Source organism: Lepeophtheirus salmonis, chromosome 6 (genome assembly GCF_016086655.4).
Source record: "Lepeophtheirus salmonis chromosome 6, UVic_Lsal_1.4, whole genome shotgun sequence".
NCBI classification, from domain to species: Eukaryota; Metazoa; Arthropoda; class Copepoda; order Siphonostomatoida; family Caligidae; genus Lepeophtheirus; species Lepeophtheirus salmonis.
This window is the reverse complement of record NC_052136.2, coordinates 23,198,816-23,215,692: the sequence shown is the minus strand read 5'-3', so window position 1 is coordinate 23,215,692 and position 16,877 is coordinate 23,198,816. Positions and strand designations below refer to the sequence as shown.

At 32.1% G+C, this 16,877-nt stretch overlaps 3 protein-coding genes across 3 annotated transcripts; 1 reads left to right on the top strand and 2 right to left on the bottom strand.

The window, feature by feature from the left end:
• The first annotated feature begins 265 nt into the window (after nt 1-265).
• Nucleotides 266-3,987, top strand: LOC121120495 (trypsin-1). The gene is made up of 5 exons (XM_040715382.2): nt 266-491; nt 1,913-2,162; nt 2,214-2,422; nt 3,400-3,542; nt 3,611-3,987. The coding sequence occupies exons 2-5, from the start codon at nt 1,947-1,949 to the stop codon at nt 3,826-3,828; spliced, it is 786 nt and encodes a 261-aa protein (XP_040571316.1). The 5' UTR covers nt 266-491; nt 1,913-1,946; the 3' UTR covers nt 3,829-3,987.
• Nucleotides 3,988-5,696: 1,709 nt separating this feature from the next.
• LOC121120212 (trypsin-1) lies at nt 5,697-6,753 on the bottom strand. Its single transcript, XM_040715054.2, has 3 exons — nt 6,252-6,753; nt 6,049-6,191; nt 5,697-5,985 (listed from the first exon to the last, which is right to left on the bottom strand). The coding sequence occupies exons 1-3, from the start codon at nt 6,683-6,685 to the stop codon at nt 5,768-5,770; spliced, it is 795 nt and encodes a 264-aa protein (XP_040570988.1). The 5' UTR covers nt 6,686-6,753; the 3' UTR covers nt 5,697-5,767.
• Nucleotides 6,754-15,318: 8,565 nt separating this feature from the next.
• Nucleotides 15,319-16,374, bottom strand: LOC121119450 (trypsin-1). Its single transcript, XM_071889107.1, has 3 exons — nt 15,867-16,374; nt 15,667-15,809; nt 15,319-15,603 (listed from the first exon to the last, which is right to left on the bottom strand). The coding sequence occupies exons 1-3, from the start codon at nt 16,298-16,300 to the stop codon at nt 15,386-15,388; spliced, it is 795 nt and encodes a 264-aa protein (XP_071745208.1). The 5' UTR covers nt 16,301-16,374; the 3' UTR covers nt 15,319-15,385.
• Between the last annotated feature and the right edge of the window lie 503 nt (nt 16,375-16,877).

Genomic DNA, 16,877 nt, shown 5'->3' with positions numbered 1-16,877 from the left:
GAACCAATGGACCACCAAAGTCGCCTTGGTCAAATTACCTTTCGATAGCAGCAGCATAGATCATGGTCTCATCGGTAGATCCACCGTAAGCATAACTACAATCTAATATAAAATAGTTTATGAAAATATATTTTGAAGATAAAAATACCTTGTTCCTGATAAGTGTGAAAAGTAGACGGTATCATATCTAAGGACTGCATGAGATAAGAGGAATTTTTGGTCCTTGTCAGTTAGAGCAACGGGCTTAATACCGCTATAAATACTTGATAATTGACTAAGAAATGAAATGTGAAATAATTTTAAATTGCTGTCCAAAGAAAACTTCAATTTCAGAAGAAAAATGTTATGGTTATATATGTATATATATCGTATCTAAACTTCTTTAGAAGATTATTTTAGATAGAGCTCTCTTTTGCTCATCTCCACTCTTAGAGGAGATATCGTCTTCGCCAAACGATTTGAACCTCATTAGTTCAAGAGGTATAAAAGCAGTAAGTAGCAGTGATAATGGTTTCCCTGTCCATAACATAACTACCTCAGAAGTGTTTTCCTCTCTAGTATTGGAATTAAATTTGGTAAGAGAACGGTATTTCACTCAACTTCATTTTTTCTGATAATTTTGCAGAATATAGGATTCCATTGGTAACAGCCATGAGCAAAAAGGTACCAATAATTCCCAAAAATATTTAATTAGAGATAATGTTTTGAACCAATAACCTCAAATTACTTTCTGATTGCTCAAAATTTAAATCAAGATTGATTGATTTTTGATTGACAATCTTGTAAAACTATGTTATATGCTATAAAGATTGAATAACTTTTCGTGGATTTTGTTTTTCTAGGTCAATGTCTGTCCATATTATAGCTACATGTGTTGAAATTCAGCCTGAGCAATACGTTTTTTTTTTATTGTTATAATATTGGAGATATAAATTAGGCTTCAAAAAAATGTGTATAGTTAACAAAAACAATATATTAAATATGTGTTATCACATCTATCATACATGTACACTATGCTTTTCCGTTTTACGGCGAATATTTCTCTCTCCCTAAACCCAAATACTTTTTCTGTTGGAGATAATCAAAAAACGGGCTTTAGAAAAGTTTGAAGCCTCTAAAGCTATTTTTGGGGTGGTAGAATCTATTTGAGAATTTGGATTTGTACATTAATTTTTCCAATTTTTATTATGCATTTATATATTTTTTTTAATATTCCTTTATTTGGTCAGATGGAGTTGCAGAGATTTAGTATATGCAAACAATATACTTTAATTATTACAATTTCTCCATTTGACCTAGGAATTGCCTTTAAAATCTTAATGTATATTTTCTTATCTAAGAGCAAATATGAATCGAACCTATACATATTTAGTTCAAAAAAATAATTTATCCTTCAATAATTGAATAGGACAGTAAACACGTTTTGTGAAGATTCTTGTGTCTTCTGGGTATATAGTTTAATCATAATGGAGGTACTTGAAGATATTTTACCATGTGGTACACACTTTAATTTGAGACCTAGCTCATATCCTAGAATGTGTATGAAACTTTTGAAGTCGTTTAAAGTTTTTTCAAATCGATATTACCAAATCTTGACACACTTAATTTGAGAACAAAAATCATTTAAATCTCTCTTCCCCCTATTGAATCCTTGATATTATTATCTAAAAGAGTCATTTGTATTGAATGCCTCTCTGCTATAGTATGGGAGTTTAGCCCTTGTATGTTTGTATGTATTTACATACCTATTTCTTAATATCCTTGAACTTTTTATCACCTCACGATAAACACTGAATGATTACATTTCATGATAAACTTAATATACATATTTCTAATTTGTGATAAATATATAATAAATATACCTATAAATAGAAAATACATTTGCTTAACGTTAACAATTTGTTACAAACAGTTGGTTCAACACCTTTTTTTGACATTTTTGAAAGATGGAGCTGAAGATTATGATACTACATATTACATGTATGCTGTTGGCTTTGAGTTTAAAAACTGAGGGACAACGAAGGAAAAAAAAGGACATTATGTTTCAGGGCGATGGAAAAATTGTTGGTGGGAATGCAGTAAAACCAAACTCTATCCCATATCAAATTTCCTTTCAATTAAAATCTGGATTTCATTTCTGTGGAGGCTCAATCATTGATAAGGTACATATGTCGATTTTAGAGTTTTCTATGAGTTCATTGGAGTCTTTAAAGGATACAGTGCTTACAGCTGCACATTGTTGTCAAAATTTTGAGCCAGAAGAAGTTCAAATCGTTGCTGGGGAGCATAACTTATCAAAAGTGAGTGGGATTGAGCAGATTGCAAATGTGTCTTTCATCAAATACCATGAAGACTATGCCACTAAAGGAACAAATAATGATATTTGTTTGCTCAAATTGGAAAGTTCCTTGGAGTTTAACGAGTAAGAAATAACATTTTTCTGTTTTTTAATTATATACTTTTATTCAACTATTATTTTAACACCAAAAAAAAAAAAAAAAAAAAAAAAAAAAATGGAAATTGAAGATTTATTTATATTTCTGGAATACAAATTGATCTCAACGTCACACAGTGTTGTTTGTGGCTTAGATCAATTTTATTTTGAGACGATATAAATTATCTTCCCTTTTTTAATTTTCAGACCAACTACAAGGTGTTTTTTTTCATTCTTCTACTCGTATTATCATAATAAAAATAATTGTGTAATGAATGTCTTATTGAGTAAAAATAGATTATGCAATTAATAATTATTCGTATCACATAAAGTATAAATCAACCCAATAAAATATTTAAAGTCTTTAATACATTCATTACGCGATTCTTTTTTATTCTCTTACATTTAATATTAAATTCACCCATTCAACCCTGTCAGGCTATTTTGATTACATTAGGTAATTTGTCTAATGTTTCCTTTGACATGTAGCATTAAAGGGCGGCTCTTGAGTAAACTATCTGTAAACACATTCTCAGATAAAAAATGTCAAGACTAATTGGAAAATTTTGACAATACCTAAAAAAATGTTTTTCTTTTGATGAATTTAATTTAAAATACAAGAAAACTTATGAAATATGTACAATACTCTTTATTATACCAATATTAGTTATAATTAAATATGTGGCAAATTTTTCATGAGAAAAAACATAAGTAGTTTAGATCAAAGTTTACAAGTTTTTTGATTTATAAAATATACACTTTTTTATTAATTGAAATTTTTTTCCTTGTATATATAATCCTTTGTTCATAATGTCAAGAAAAATAAGTTTAAACTAGTTGCAAAAATATTATGATACTATAAAGTGATATGACTCAATGTCCTATGGTCCCAAAACAGTGTTTTCTAGTCTCTGTGTTTAGTAATACAAGTTGTCCTATTAATTACTTCGTATTTCTTACATAAGTAAAGTGGATGCAGTGAATCTGCCAAGGAAAAACAAGAAATTCAAGGGAAATGTAAGAGTTTCAGGATGGGGAAGTGTTACTCCTGGAGGAGAATCATCCGATTTCTTACGATCAGTTGATGTTAAGATCATGTCATTTGCTAGTGAGTTATAAAGACAATTATATATGTATTAAATAAACTAACATTGTACATTCTTAAATAATTTTTAGAGTGTAATCTGCTATATTTAAATGCCTTAGACAAAAGTATGCTCTGTGCCGGAGCTAGAAGAAAAGACTCATGTCAAGGAGACTCTGGAGGCCCTTTGACAAAGAAAAATACATTGGTTGGAGTGGTGTCATGGGGAATCGGGTGTGCAAGTCCTTGGTTCCCGGGTGTATATACCAAAGTATCTAAATTTATTGACTGGATTCAGGCCAATAAATAAACCCTTTGAAGATATCCCCTGCATTCAATACATCGTATTTTCATTCAAATATTAATTATAATTTGCCTAATTATTTTGTATTTTATATTTTTTCATGATCTTTATCTGTAAGGTGAAACTGCTTATTTAATAAACCTACAAATGAATTACACAAGTCAACAGCCAAAAATAGTACTTTTCTTAGATCTTTATCAAATTTTAATTGTATTTGACGGATTAATTATGAATCTGAAATTAGTTTTTTTTTTGTATCAAATCTCGTTGTCAAACATTTTAAATATTTTTATCCTCTTTCTAAGTTTGAGTCAAATTTTGAGTGAGGAAAAAAATATATAATCTACATTCAATAGATCTCATTTCTTCAAAATTTAAAGAGAACTTCAAATATGGACTTATAGTTCATTACTGATCATTTATTTCTCAAAAATGCAATTTAAAATGAAAGAAAAACAACAACTTTTGAGACTTTTCATTTGCTTTCAAGGCAAATCTATAAAAAAATGAAAAACACTCAAAACAATCAAATTGAAAAATTTACGCGAGGAGAAGGTTGGACTGAGATATATGATACCAAGAATTTAAGACTCTTTGTGACATCAGCTGCTTTTTATAGGATTTTGGAGGACGAAATAGTATAATTGTTCGAGGGAAGACAGTTTTCAAAATTTAACTCAGTATTAGAACAAGGATAATCTTTAAATTATATTTCCGGACATGAATTTATCTTATTACGTATTATGTCCCTTAAGTGTTGAATTGAAATAAAGAATGATGTATAAAAAGACAGAGGCAGAAGAGAAGATGGGAGAGACAGAGATACAGAGAGATATATAGAAACAAAGACGGGATTGATACTTTTTTTCTATAATTATGGGTCAAAAACAGACTCTTAATGACCATGGAGACCAAAAAACAACAACAGCAAACAATCTGAGAAATGTGCTTAGTTATTTTATACGTCTGTTTTCTAAACTTCAGACTGATCTGTTCGACTGTTTTGGATTCCATGAAGGAAACGTAAAGAAACTGACCTACTATATACATCAGATTTTTATCTAAACTGACAACAAAAGTAGTTGGGAATATTTCTGTGAGTACATCAAGGGTTTGTATTGTCAGTCAAGAGTTGAGGGTGCAAAATAAATAAAAGTATCATTACTCTAATTTTTGAAATGAACTTATAATTACAGTAAACATTTATAAAATAAATAATTGATTTGACAAAATAAAGTATCACATATTAGGAATAAATAGTTGTTAGTCATGGTTTTTGAATCAACATGAATTCAAAAAAATAACTGTAGTGACAACCATTCTTTCCGTTACTATAAAATGTTAAAAGTCACATTAATCAATTACGAATCCTTGAATCAAATTAACTATTCAAAATAGTTGAACGAAAAACAAGTCCCTGGTTTTTAGATACAATCTAAATTTTATTATAAGTAGTTAGATTTTCAAAAAATTTCCATTAAACTTAATTTTAAACCTTGCAGACGTCATTGCTATTATTAATTTATATACACATTAAAGCCATTAAGAATATGTGCTAGTTCTTCTGTTAACTTTATTTTTAGTTTGATAGTTTTTTTACCGTAATTTTTTTAACCTTAAAATTTTATGTTTTATGCGATGTGCTAAGCTCTTTGTTTCGTCAAAAAAGTATGAATACTATACATACATATATTATTTCCAATTCAAACACATTGTTGTTGTGTTCATAAACATAATTTTTTTTAAATAAACTGTTTATGTAATTATAAGATCCTCATTGCCAGTCACTCCAATTCAATGGCTGGGTGTTTCACTCAAAGAATTTAATAACAATATTCGGCACAATTATGATAAATAAAGAAATGACAATACCATTAATTAGAAAATTGGGTGGATATATTTTCAAAAACTTTCAAATAATTGACAAATTGAAATCAAAATTTATCTATTGGTGTTCAGCAATCCAGTCAATGAACTTGGAGACCTTGCCGTAGACACCTGGGTATCCAGGAGCAGCACAACCATATCCCCAGGAAACAATACCAACGAGGGTTCCGTCTTGAGCCAATGGACCACCAGAGTCGCCTTGGCAGGAGTCTTTTCCAGGGGCAGCAGCACAGATCATGGTCTCATCAATAGATCCATAGTAGGCATCGCTACAGTCTAATATAAAATATCTTATGTAAATTCATAAACATCGTATATGAATATGATTATGAGTCTCACCTTCATCAGAAACAACTTGGACTGTAACAGCTTTAAGAACTGGAGAAGCTGGACCACTGGAGGAGATAGTTCCCCATCCGGAAACAACAACATCACCGATGAATTCTTGGTCCTTTTCTGGGAGAGCAATAGGCTTGACTTTCCTATTAAGAAAATAAAAATTAACGATTATCACAGGATTGGTATGATAATAGAGTTCTTACTCGTTGAAGTGCAAGGAGGACTTCAATTTCAAAAGACAAACGTCATAGTTGGTTCCATGGGATGCGAACATCTCGTGGTATGTGATATCAGATACAGCAATCTTTTGTTCATCTCCACTAGTAGAGAAGAGATCGTGTTCACCAGCAACAACTTGGACTTCCCATGGGAAGAAGCTGTCGCAGCAATGAGCAGCAGTGATGATAGTGTCCTTGTCCATGACAGAAGCACCACAGAAGTGGAATCCTCCTGTAGTTTGGAATGAAATTTGGAAGGGAATAGAGTTGGGTTCAACTTCTTCTCCTCCGACGATTCTTCCACCGAATCTGTGTCTCATGGACTTGACTTTCATGAAACTCTCAGAGTATTTGATCTGAGGGGGAACAGCATTGGCTGCAACAACTAGGAACAAAAGGGTACAGACGAATTTCATCATGTCTGTAAAATAAAATTGGATTTGATGGATAAAGTTTGATCTATTATCAGATCAATGTACTTACTGATTGTGTGACTTCTTGAAAAAACTATTTGCCTTATATATGATCAATAATTAATCGTACTAGAATATCTTATTTGCACAGCTTGATAAAGTTTTTGATTATCAGAAATGCGTTGTAAATTTTTATTTGTCAAATGAAAGAAAACATTTAAGGTAGACCAGGAACACAGTTGCAACACTTTAAATTACTAAGAGCTATTTTGACTTGGAAACGCCAAAATTGAACCTAACTTTTTCTATCAATTGCATTTGAGTGCAACCATCAAATTTTTGGAATAGTTCCCATAATATTTACCTATATCATATACTCGTATTACTGATAAGTATTATATACTAGATAAATTAATGAACATCAGGATCCTTCCCTACGTAACAAACATGTTTGCTTGGGCAACGTAAATATATAAAATAATATGGATAAATAAATAATTCCAAAAAAGTTGTAGTACTCTTTGGATCTGAGCATTACAATATCTCAAACTTCTTCTGAAGGATTGAGTTTTAATTACTGATATTATTTGCTCAAAGATTGTAAGGATTTATTTATGCAATTATGGTATGCCTAAAAGAATTGATTAAGTAAATATAATATAAGTCTGATATAAGTTATTTTTGGAGAAAAATTTATTTTAAGATTTCTTATAACATAATAAAAAAAAATAAGATAATTTTTTCATTGTCTCTATAAAATAAATTAATTTGATTTAGACGTCACGCAATCATGAAGTAATTTTAAATCATTAGTTGAAATATTATTTCGACTTTAAAATTTTATAGTCATGATGAGATTTCTTTATATCCTTTTATTCTTGGCTGTTGCTGCCAATGTTGGTCCTATAATGAAGCATAGTGGAAGAATTGTCGGAGGAGAAGAAGTTGAACCCAACTCCAATCCCTTCCATATTTCATTCCAAACCACTGGAGGATTCTACTTCTGGGGTGCTTCTGTCATGGACAAGGACACTATTGTCACTGCTGCTCATTGCTTTGACAGCGGCAGACCCAAAGACGTTCAAATCATTGCGTCTTGAATACGATCTCTTTTATATCTAATCTACTTTAGCTATGTTGAAATTCGTTTGTGCCCTTTTTTTCTTGGCTGTTGCCGCCAGTTCTGTCCCTAGAATCAAGTATTCATACAGTTTAATGAAAGTTAAGTCCATAAGACACAGATTTGGTGGATAAATTGGAGGGCAAGAAGTTGAGCCTAACTCCATTCCCTTCCTAGTTTCATTCCATACAACTAGAGGATTCCATCTTATCCAGTCCTTAGATCACTTACCGTCCACGTTGTACCTGACGAGGGTGAGACTATAAATCATATTTTTACGTTTAAAAATAATTTTCATATGTAAAAATATATTATAATCGACTGTAGGGATGCTGACTTTGGATCTACCATTGAGACCATGATCTGTGCTGTGGAAAATACTCCTGACAAGATGACTCTGGTGGCCCATTGGCTCAAGACGGAACCCTCGTTGGTATTGTTTTCTTGGGATATGGTTTAGCTGCTCCTGGATACCCAGGTGTCTATGGAAAAGTTTCCAAGTTCATTGACTGGATCGCTGAACACAAATAGATAAATAATTCATTGATTTTGAAATTATTGAAATATATTATTTTCAACAAATTGATTTTTGGCAGTTCTTACTCAAGATGAAATTGACAGTAGGTAGGACAAAGTGGATGATTTTGTACTCCTCCTCATCTTATTCCTCATTGGGTAACGACTCAATTCGACTACCCGTCAAAAACTTATCTTATGGTTACGTGTTTCTTCACTAGAAGAGTGCCCCTGCAAGCATTTGCAATAAGTATCAAACCGTTCTCAGGACAATATTGTCTTTTGGAAAAAGGATGGTTAACCTTTGTATAATTATGTTATAACCGATAAGACTTTTCAATCTACTCACGTAGCCAAAATAAGATCAGTCTTTTATACAAACCTTAAAAATCCTCCAAAAAGGAAACAATAGAATACAATACATTTTCAAGTTTTACCGAACGATACTTGATTAAAAGCAGGGATTCGTTACTTTTAAAATGACTTAATTTTTGAAAAAGTATAATATTTTGATAGCAATATATATACATATCTTATTTTTTTACAAATTAGCTCCTTGGCAAAAGTGGATGAGCAAACTGAAACAGTATATTCTCTGCAAAGTGGAGTTGTTACAGGCAAAATGTATAATTAGGCATTATATAGAATACCTAGGTAATGTATATAATGCCTGATGGTGTCAGGCAAACTATATATAACAAATGAAATTTTTTTATACTTTTTCTATGTAATACCTAGGCATTATATATTATGACCAATAACTGTTTAGGCAAAGTATTAAACGTTGACAACATGGGATTAGATCGCTTTACTATGAATTAGGTATTATTATGGAATAATAAGCTTTAAAAATGGATATTATTTTCCGAAAAAAATATTATACTATTCGCAAAAAGTTATTTTCACACTCTGATGTTACACATTTTCGATTAAAAAAACCTTGTTACATTCGGAGAAACTGACTAATAAATATAAGTTATTTTTAGCAGCAGAAAGACCAGAATGACATCTTCCGTCATGTCCCTAACAACGTTTAAGAGGTAACACGATTCTACGTCATGTATTGGAACACGTACTGTTGAATCCAAAGGCGCAAGAAGATTTATTTGTCAGACTCTCTTTTAATTTTTGTACCTACATCTGGAGGCTCCTTTTTTATTTCATTTTATTATCTATACCCTTTTCAATATTGAAGCAAGTAAACATGGCATAAAATGTTAATCCCACCAACTTTGAAGTTCTTCAAAAGTTGCTTCCAGGATATTGTTGTGACAAGGTGTGAATGATTCGGTCGCACTTTTAACGTGTGCTAGCATCTTTGATTTTTTTAAAGTATATGTAGCAAATGCCTGAAGAGATTATTTTTTTTAGATTGTATTCAAGAAACAGCTAAGAAATGGATTAAAAAATATCCAAAAGCTGTAAACATAATATTAACAAAAACATACATGGACAACATCCTCATTGGGGCTGATTCGGAGCAAGAGGTAATTGACCTAATACAAGAAATCCTCTTAATTATTGATAGCGTAGGATTCAAAGGTCATAAAATTACAGCCAATAGTATAAATATATTAAATGCTATTGACAAAGAAAAAGTAGACTCATCAGAGGTCGTATCCATATTAGGTCTTAAACTCGATCGAAGAACAAATGAATATAAATTTGATCTAGATAACAAATTCAAACAATTTGATCGCAATACAACAAAGATTACTCGTAGAGACATAGTATCTCTAGCGAGTCAAGTATTCGATACTCAAGGTTATGTTTCACCTTTCATTATGAAATTTAAACAAACAATACCGATGCTATGGCACAATAAGACCACTTGGGATGAGAACCTATTAACAAAGACAATAAAAAATGATGACAGGAAACTCATCCCAGATCCAGTCGCTCAAGAAGCTGTACAGCTCTTTAAAGATTGGATCGAACAAATACCAAAACTCAAAGAGCTCACGTTCCCGAGATGGAGAGGAGGTACAATAGAGTTTATTGCCATATTCGGAGATGCGAGTAAAAAAGGGATGAGAGTTGCAGCTTATATAGTATCGAAGTCTGTTACAAATACTTTAACATCCCAACTAACATTCTCTAAGACATCGATAATGCCCAAAAATCTGCGAAAAGGGTCAAAAATTGAAGATGCACTCACTATTGCAAGGGCAGAATTAATAGCACTGTTAATGGCTGTTAGTGTCGGTTTTTATTTCCTAAATACTTATAAAGGAACTATCACAAGTAAAAATGTCTTTTATTTTACCGATTCATTATTAAACCTACAACGAATACAGAGAGGTAAGGACCATTGTAAAGTGTGGGAAGAACGAAACGCGTTATAGAAATTCTTGACGGTTCGCTTTTGTCCTGGAATTTTAAATCCAGCAGACTTACCAAGTAGAGGTCTCTCTCTAGATGAGCTTAAGGACAAGGAAAGTCTTTGGTTAAAAGGACCAGACTTATCCTTCAATCTATTGACAAGTGGCCTCAACAACCCTTGTCAGGTCCCTATGAAAAAGATAATAACATTATTCAAGAACATGAAATAGACATAGATATATATTTCAGTCAAATAACTGCAGAAAATATCTGTGAAGTCGAAATGACGAGAGCAGAAATATATTTAACCAAAGTTAAGGCTGAAATACAAACAAAAGAAAAATTACAGTTCTTAGACAGATTAATATCAGATTCCAATAATTGGAATAAAATTATCAATACATTAATAATAATCCAGCGGTTAGCTTTCAAGATGAAAGAACCGAGATGGTTAATAGTTCAAAAGCCAAATTCAAAAAATTTCGTAACAGTGTCAGAAGTTGAATGGGCGGAACTTACCTTAATCAAAAGAGCTCAAGAAAAACATTTAAATAAAGAAATATATATTTTCAAAAAGGGAAGATTTGACAGTAAAAATAAATTGCCTCAAAATTCATCTCTAAGACATTTACCAGTATTCTGGGATGAACAGGAAGAGGTGATAAGGCTGGAAAGTCGTCTCCATTGGGCTTCTTCCTTATCTCATGAATTGAAAAACCCAATTATAATTCCAAAAAGTCTGATTGCAGAAAGGAAAATATTATACCTACATCAATCCAGACTTCATTTAAGTCAAAAACAAACATTTAATTTGTTACGAAAGAAATATTGGGTAATAGGTAATTTAGCCTATGTTAAATCAGTCGTCAGGTCTTGCAAAACACCGCGATGTAGATATCTCAAATACGAATCCCCTAAAATGGCTCCGCTCCCAACTATTAGAATAGATAATCCAATGCCATGGACTAATGTAGGAGTCGACTACTTAGGTCCTTAGGTTACTTAGGTTAATGGGAGTTCTCTAAGCCTGAAGGCCCCTGTACAAATGGGGTAACAGAAAGGATGATTGGCATATTCAAAAGACAATTTAAAATTGCTGCTCAAAAAAGCAAATTAACTATGCGGCAAATTTAAACGCTAATCATAGAGCTTACAAGCATAATCAATGATAGACCATTGGGATCAATAAATCAAGATCACACGGCATCGTCAAAAAGGACAAATAATAACTCCAAAAGAATTAGTCTTGTCAACGTTACCATATGGAGACATGCGGTTATCGAGGAAAACATTACTCAAAACGTTTTGGACAAGGTGGAGGCAACAATATCTGAACGAGCTTAGTATTAACAAAAAGTGGTCTACACCTTATACTAATATCCTAAATAAAGGAGATGTAGTAATTTTGAAACCAGACACGTTTGAAAAGAACGTATGGAAACTGGCAAGAATTACACAAATAAATAAGAATAAAGACAATGTCGTCACTTCAGTAACATTGAGCTTGCCAAACGGCCAGAAATATTAAGGTATATTAGACAAATTGCATTATTAGAGGCAAGTGTTGCTGAAAGAGAGATGATGAAATCTGAATCAGCAGATCAATGTGGACATGCTGGAAGTCAGGATCAGATGTTGAAAGTCCCTGTCTTGGGTGTACAATCAGGACAAGTGTGCCGATCTCCTGAGAATGACCGTCCCTGCCACAGACATAAGTTCGAGGAAGAGCTACCATGTCTGTGGAACTAGTTCCTATTACTTCGGATGAGTGTCCAAATAGAGATGCTTTTGAGCCTCATCCATATGAATTAAGGAAGAGAAGACGACGTATAGGAAGTTACAAAAATATGAAAAAAGAAGATCTATAAAGCATCTCAAACATGGTAATAAAATAAAAAATACCAATAAAGTAAAGTCAGAAATAATAACATGGTAAACCTGTCGTGGGGGGTGGATGGCCTTACAACTTATCTTTTCATACCAAATCCGAACTACAAGTACTGAAAAAAAAAAAAAAAAATGTGAAGGGAAAGTAACTTAGACATCCTGGCAAGAAAATAATCAGTTAGCCGTTACAAATATATATAAAAAACATCGCCAGGACATAGTTTGACAATATCAATAAATCATATTGTTTCTCGAAGTCACACTTCACTCAACTAGTGAGGCTTCCTGGGAGGACTTGCAGCCTTACAACCTGGGAGTCTGTCAATTCCGGTCAAAATTGGGTAGGATATGCAAGATCACCAGAGACAGAAAATGTCGTATTCCTTCAGAAATGCCATTTTCTGGGGGGTATGTCGGAATCTGGATCCCTCACATATCCAATCATGCATAGGATCAAGAAAATGAATGACTCATCCACATAGTTTTCCCGCCAACAAAAGAGCGGGGGTTTCTATTGTTCTTCTTACAGGTGGATTTTTCCCTCCTCACTTCGCGTGGAGGTTTTTTCCCTTTATTTCCCCTACCTCACGTAGGTCGGGTTTTTACATACATGCTTTTGAAGGGAAATTGCGTTTCCCCTTATTATTGTGTTGAGCAATTGAAATATACATCTTCAACTATACACACGTCCGTTGTTATTATTCCGCGTTATATATTATATTAGTAAGTTATTACAATCCACTTATTATCAATCCTTGAGGTATTTGAGCGAGGCCTAAAATCCTCACAAGCCTTTATTACATTTTGCTTAAATAAAAATCAAAATATTCATTAAAAATTATATATCTATGTATTTTCCAATTAAATCTGTACTTTTTGGCTTATAGGTATGAAGGAACACGCTAAGTAGACATGCTAACATAAACTAAATGTGCTTTAATGTCCTTACAATAATATATAAAAGGGACCTAAACCTGTCTCGTCTTATAAGTCCTGCAGGTACACAGTTGTTATTAATAAACCAAAAAATAATTGCATTCCAACAATAACAGATAACCCACTGAAAGAAATGTTTAGTGTTTAAAGTTTTTAAACACTGAAATTTACATTAATTTATTTGGGTGCAGTGATCCAGTCAATAAACTTAGAGACTTTACCATACACACCTGGGTATCCAAGTCTGTGCCAGGACCTGGACCTATTATTTTAAATATTATGTATCCAATTTTACTTACTGTCTGTGTGATGATCTTTTGAGATCGATTAATTTTATAGACGAAAAGTTTCATTATCTTCTCTATGTTTTTGTATTAACTATTACCGGGTGGGTGATCCATTGAAATTTGATCACTCCAAACAATTGGGCGTCTCCAAGATTACCGTCTACGTTGTCAGCAAGTTTGAAACATTTCAAATGAAGAAGAACTCTGTGGTAAAGGGCAAACTGGATTGGGAATAAAAATAGGACAGGACACAACTATCATATATTTAAAAGACTAAATCATATATATTATTTATAAAAATACTCTATTTGATATAGTGTATTTTGAAGAATGATCAAGGCGTAACCCAAACTCAACTCTGTTCATTTTTTTAAACTTATAAATACAAATTCAAATGATTATACTATATTAATTTTTTCTATCTAATATAAACCCAAATTCTTTTAAAAGTGTAACTCCAGTAAATATCAGAAAACTTTATTTACTCTCCCAACCTTACTAAAAATAGAGAATAAAGACCCAGCATTAGTTATGTAGTAACTAACTAGTAAAGTAATTAGCCACTGTAGTCTGATTAAGCTGAAACAAAACCCAGACTGGACTGTAGTATTAAATTAAGACTTATATTACATATATCAAAAAATATAACGATTTGGTAAAATTTTTAAATCTATGTCTTCCTGAAATAATTATTTAAATTTTGGCTTATGCCCAGTCGTTATTAATAAAGCAAAACATATCATAATTCAGAAACTGTAACTGACTCACTTATACAACCAAAAAATTTAAAGATTTTCCACTTAAATAAATTATTATTTTTTTAAGTTTTTATCAAAGAAATTAAGATTAAAAGTCACATTAATCAATTACAAATCATTGAATCAAATTAACTATTCAAAATAGTTGAACGAAAAACAAGTCCCTGGTTTTTAGATACTATCTAAATTTTATTATAAGTAGTTGGATTTTCAAAAAATTTCCATTAAACTTAAATATAAACCTTGCAGACGTCATTGCTATTATTAATTTACATACACATTAAAGCCATTAAGAATATGTGCTAGTTCTTCTGTTAACTTTATTCTTAGTTTGATAGTTTTTTTACCGTTATTTTTTTAAACTTAAAATTTTATGTTTTATGCGATGTGCTAAGCTCTTGGTTTCGTCAAAAAATTTATATTTTGTTTTGCATAAAATCATTAAGAATACACACTTATGGCCTTTGAATAAACATAAATTCAAAAAATAACAACACTGACATTCATTTTTCCATTATTATTATAAAAATGTTAAAAAGTCACACTATTAATTACAAACCATGTGACAAAAAAAAAAAGTTCTGAGAAAGATCTAATCCTAAAAGTATGAATACTATACATACATATATTATTTCCAATTCAAACACATTGTTGTTGTGTTCATAAACATAATTTTTTTAAATAAACTGTTTATGTAATTATAAGATCCTCATTGCCAGTCACTCCAATTCAATGGCTGGGTGTTTCACTCAAAGAATTTAATAACAATATTCGGCACAATTATGATAAATAAAGAAATGACAATACCATTAATTAGAAAATTGGGTGGATATATTTTCAAAAACTTTCAAATAATTGACAAATTGAAATCAAAATTTATCTATTGGTGTTCAGCAATCCAGTCAATGAACTTGGAGACCTTGCCGTAGACACCTGGGTATCCAGGAGCAGCACAACCATATCCCCAGGAAACAATACCAACGAGGGTTCCGTCTTGAGCCAATGGACCACCAGAGTCGCCTTGGCAGGAGTCTTTTCCAGGGGCAGCAGCACAGATCATGGTCTCATCAATAGATCCATAGTAGGCATCGCTACAGTCTAATATAAAATATCTTATGTAAATTCATAAACATCGTATATGAATATGATTATGAGTCTCACCTTCATCAGAAACAACTTGGACTGTAACAGCTTTAAGAACTGGAGAAGCTGGACCACTGGAGGAGATAGTTCCCCATCCGGAAACAACAACATCACCGATGAATTCTTGGTCCTTTTCTGGGAGAGCAATAGGCTTGACTTTCCTATTAAGAAAATAAAAATTAACGATTGTCACAGGAATGGCATGATAGAGTTCTTACTCGTTGAAGTGCAAGGAGGACTTCAATTTTAAAAGACAAACGTCATAGTTGGTTCCATGGGATGCAAACTTCTCGTGGTATGTGATATCAGATACAGCAATCTTTTGTTCATCTCCACTAGTAGAAAAGAGATCGTGTTCACCAGCAACAACTTGGACTTCCGATGGGTAGAAGCTGTCACAGCAATGAGCAGCAGTGATGATAGTGTCCTTGTCCATGACAGAAGCACCACAGAAGTGGAATCCTCCTGTAGTTTGGAATGAAATTTGGAAGGGAATAGAGTTGGGTTCAACTTCTTCTCCTCCGACGATTCTTCCACCGAATCTGTGTCTCATGGACTTGACTTTCATGAAACTCTCAGAGTATTTGATCTGAGGGGGAACAGCATTGGCTGCAACAACTAGGAACAAAAGGGTACAGACGAATTTCATCATGTCTGTAAAATAAGATTGGATTTGATGGATAAGGTTTAATCTATTATCAGATCGATGTACTTACTGATTGTGTGACTTCTTGAAAAAACTATTTGCCTTATATATGATCAATAATTAATTGTACTCGAGTATCTTATTTGCACAGCTTGATAAAGTTTTTGATTATCAGAAATGCGTCATAAATTTTTATTTGTCAAATGAAAGAAAACATTTAAGGGAGACCAGGAACACAGTTGCAACATTTTAAATTACGAAGAGCTATTTTGACTTGGAAACGCCAAAATGGAACCTAACTTACCTACTTAGGTCAGCTATTGTTAAAATCTATTTATAAAATATACCAATATGTATTTTTTCTACCAATTGCATTTGAGTGCAACCATCAAATTTTTGGAATAGTTCCCATAATATTTACCTATATCATATACTCGTATTACTGATAAGTATTATATACTAGATAAATTAATGAACATCAGGATCCTTCCCTACGTAACAAACATGTTTGCTTGGGCAACGTAAATATATAAAATAATATGGATAAATAAATAATTCCAAAAAGTTGTGGAACTCTCTGGAT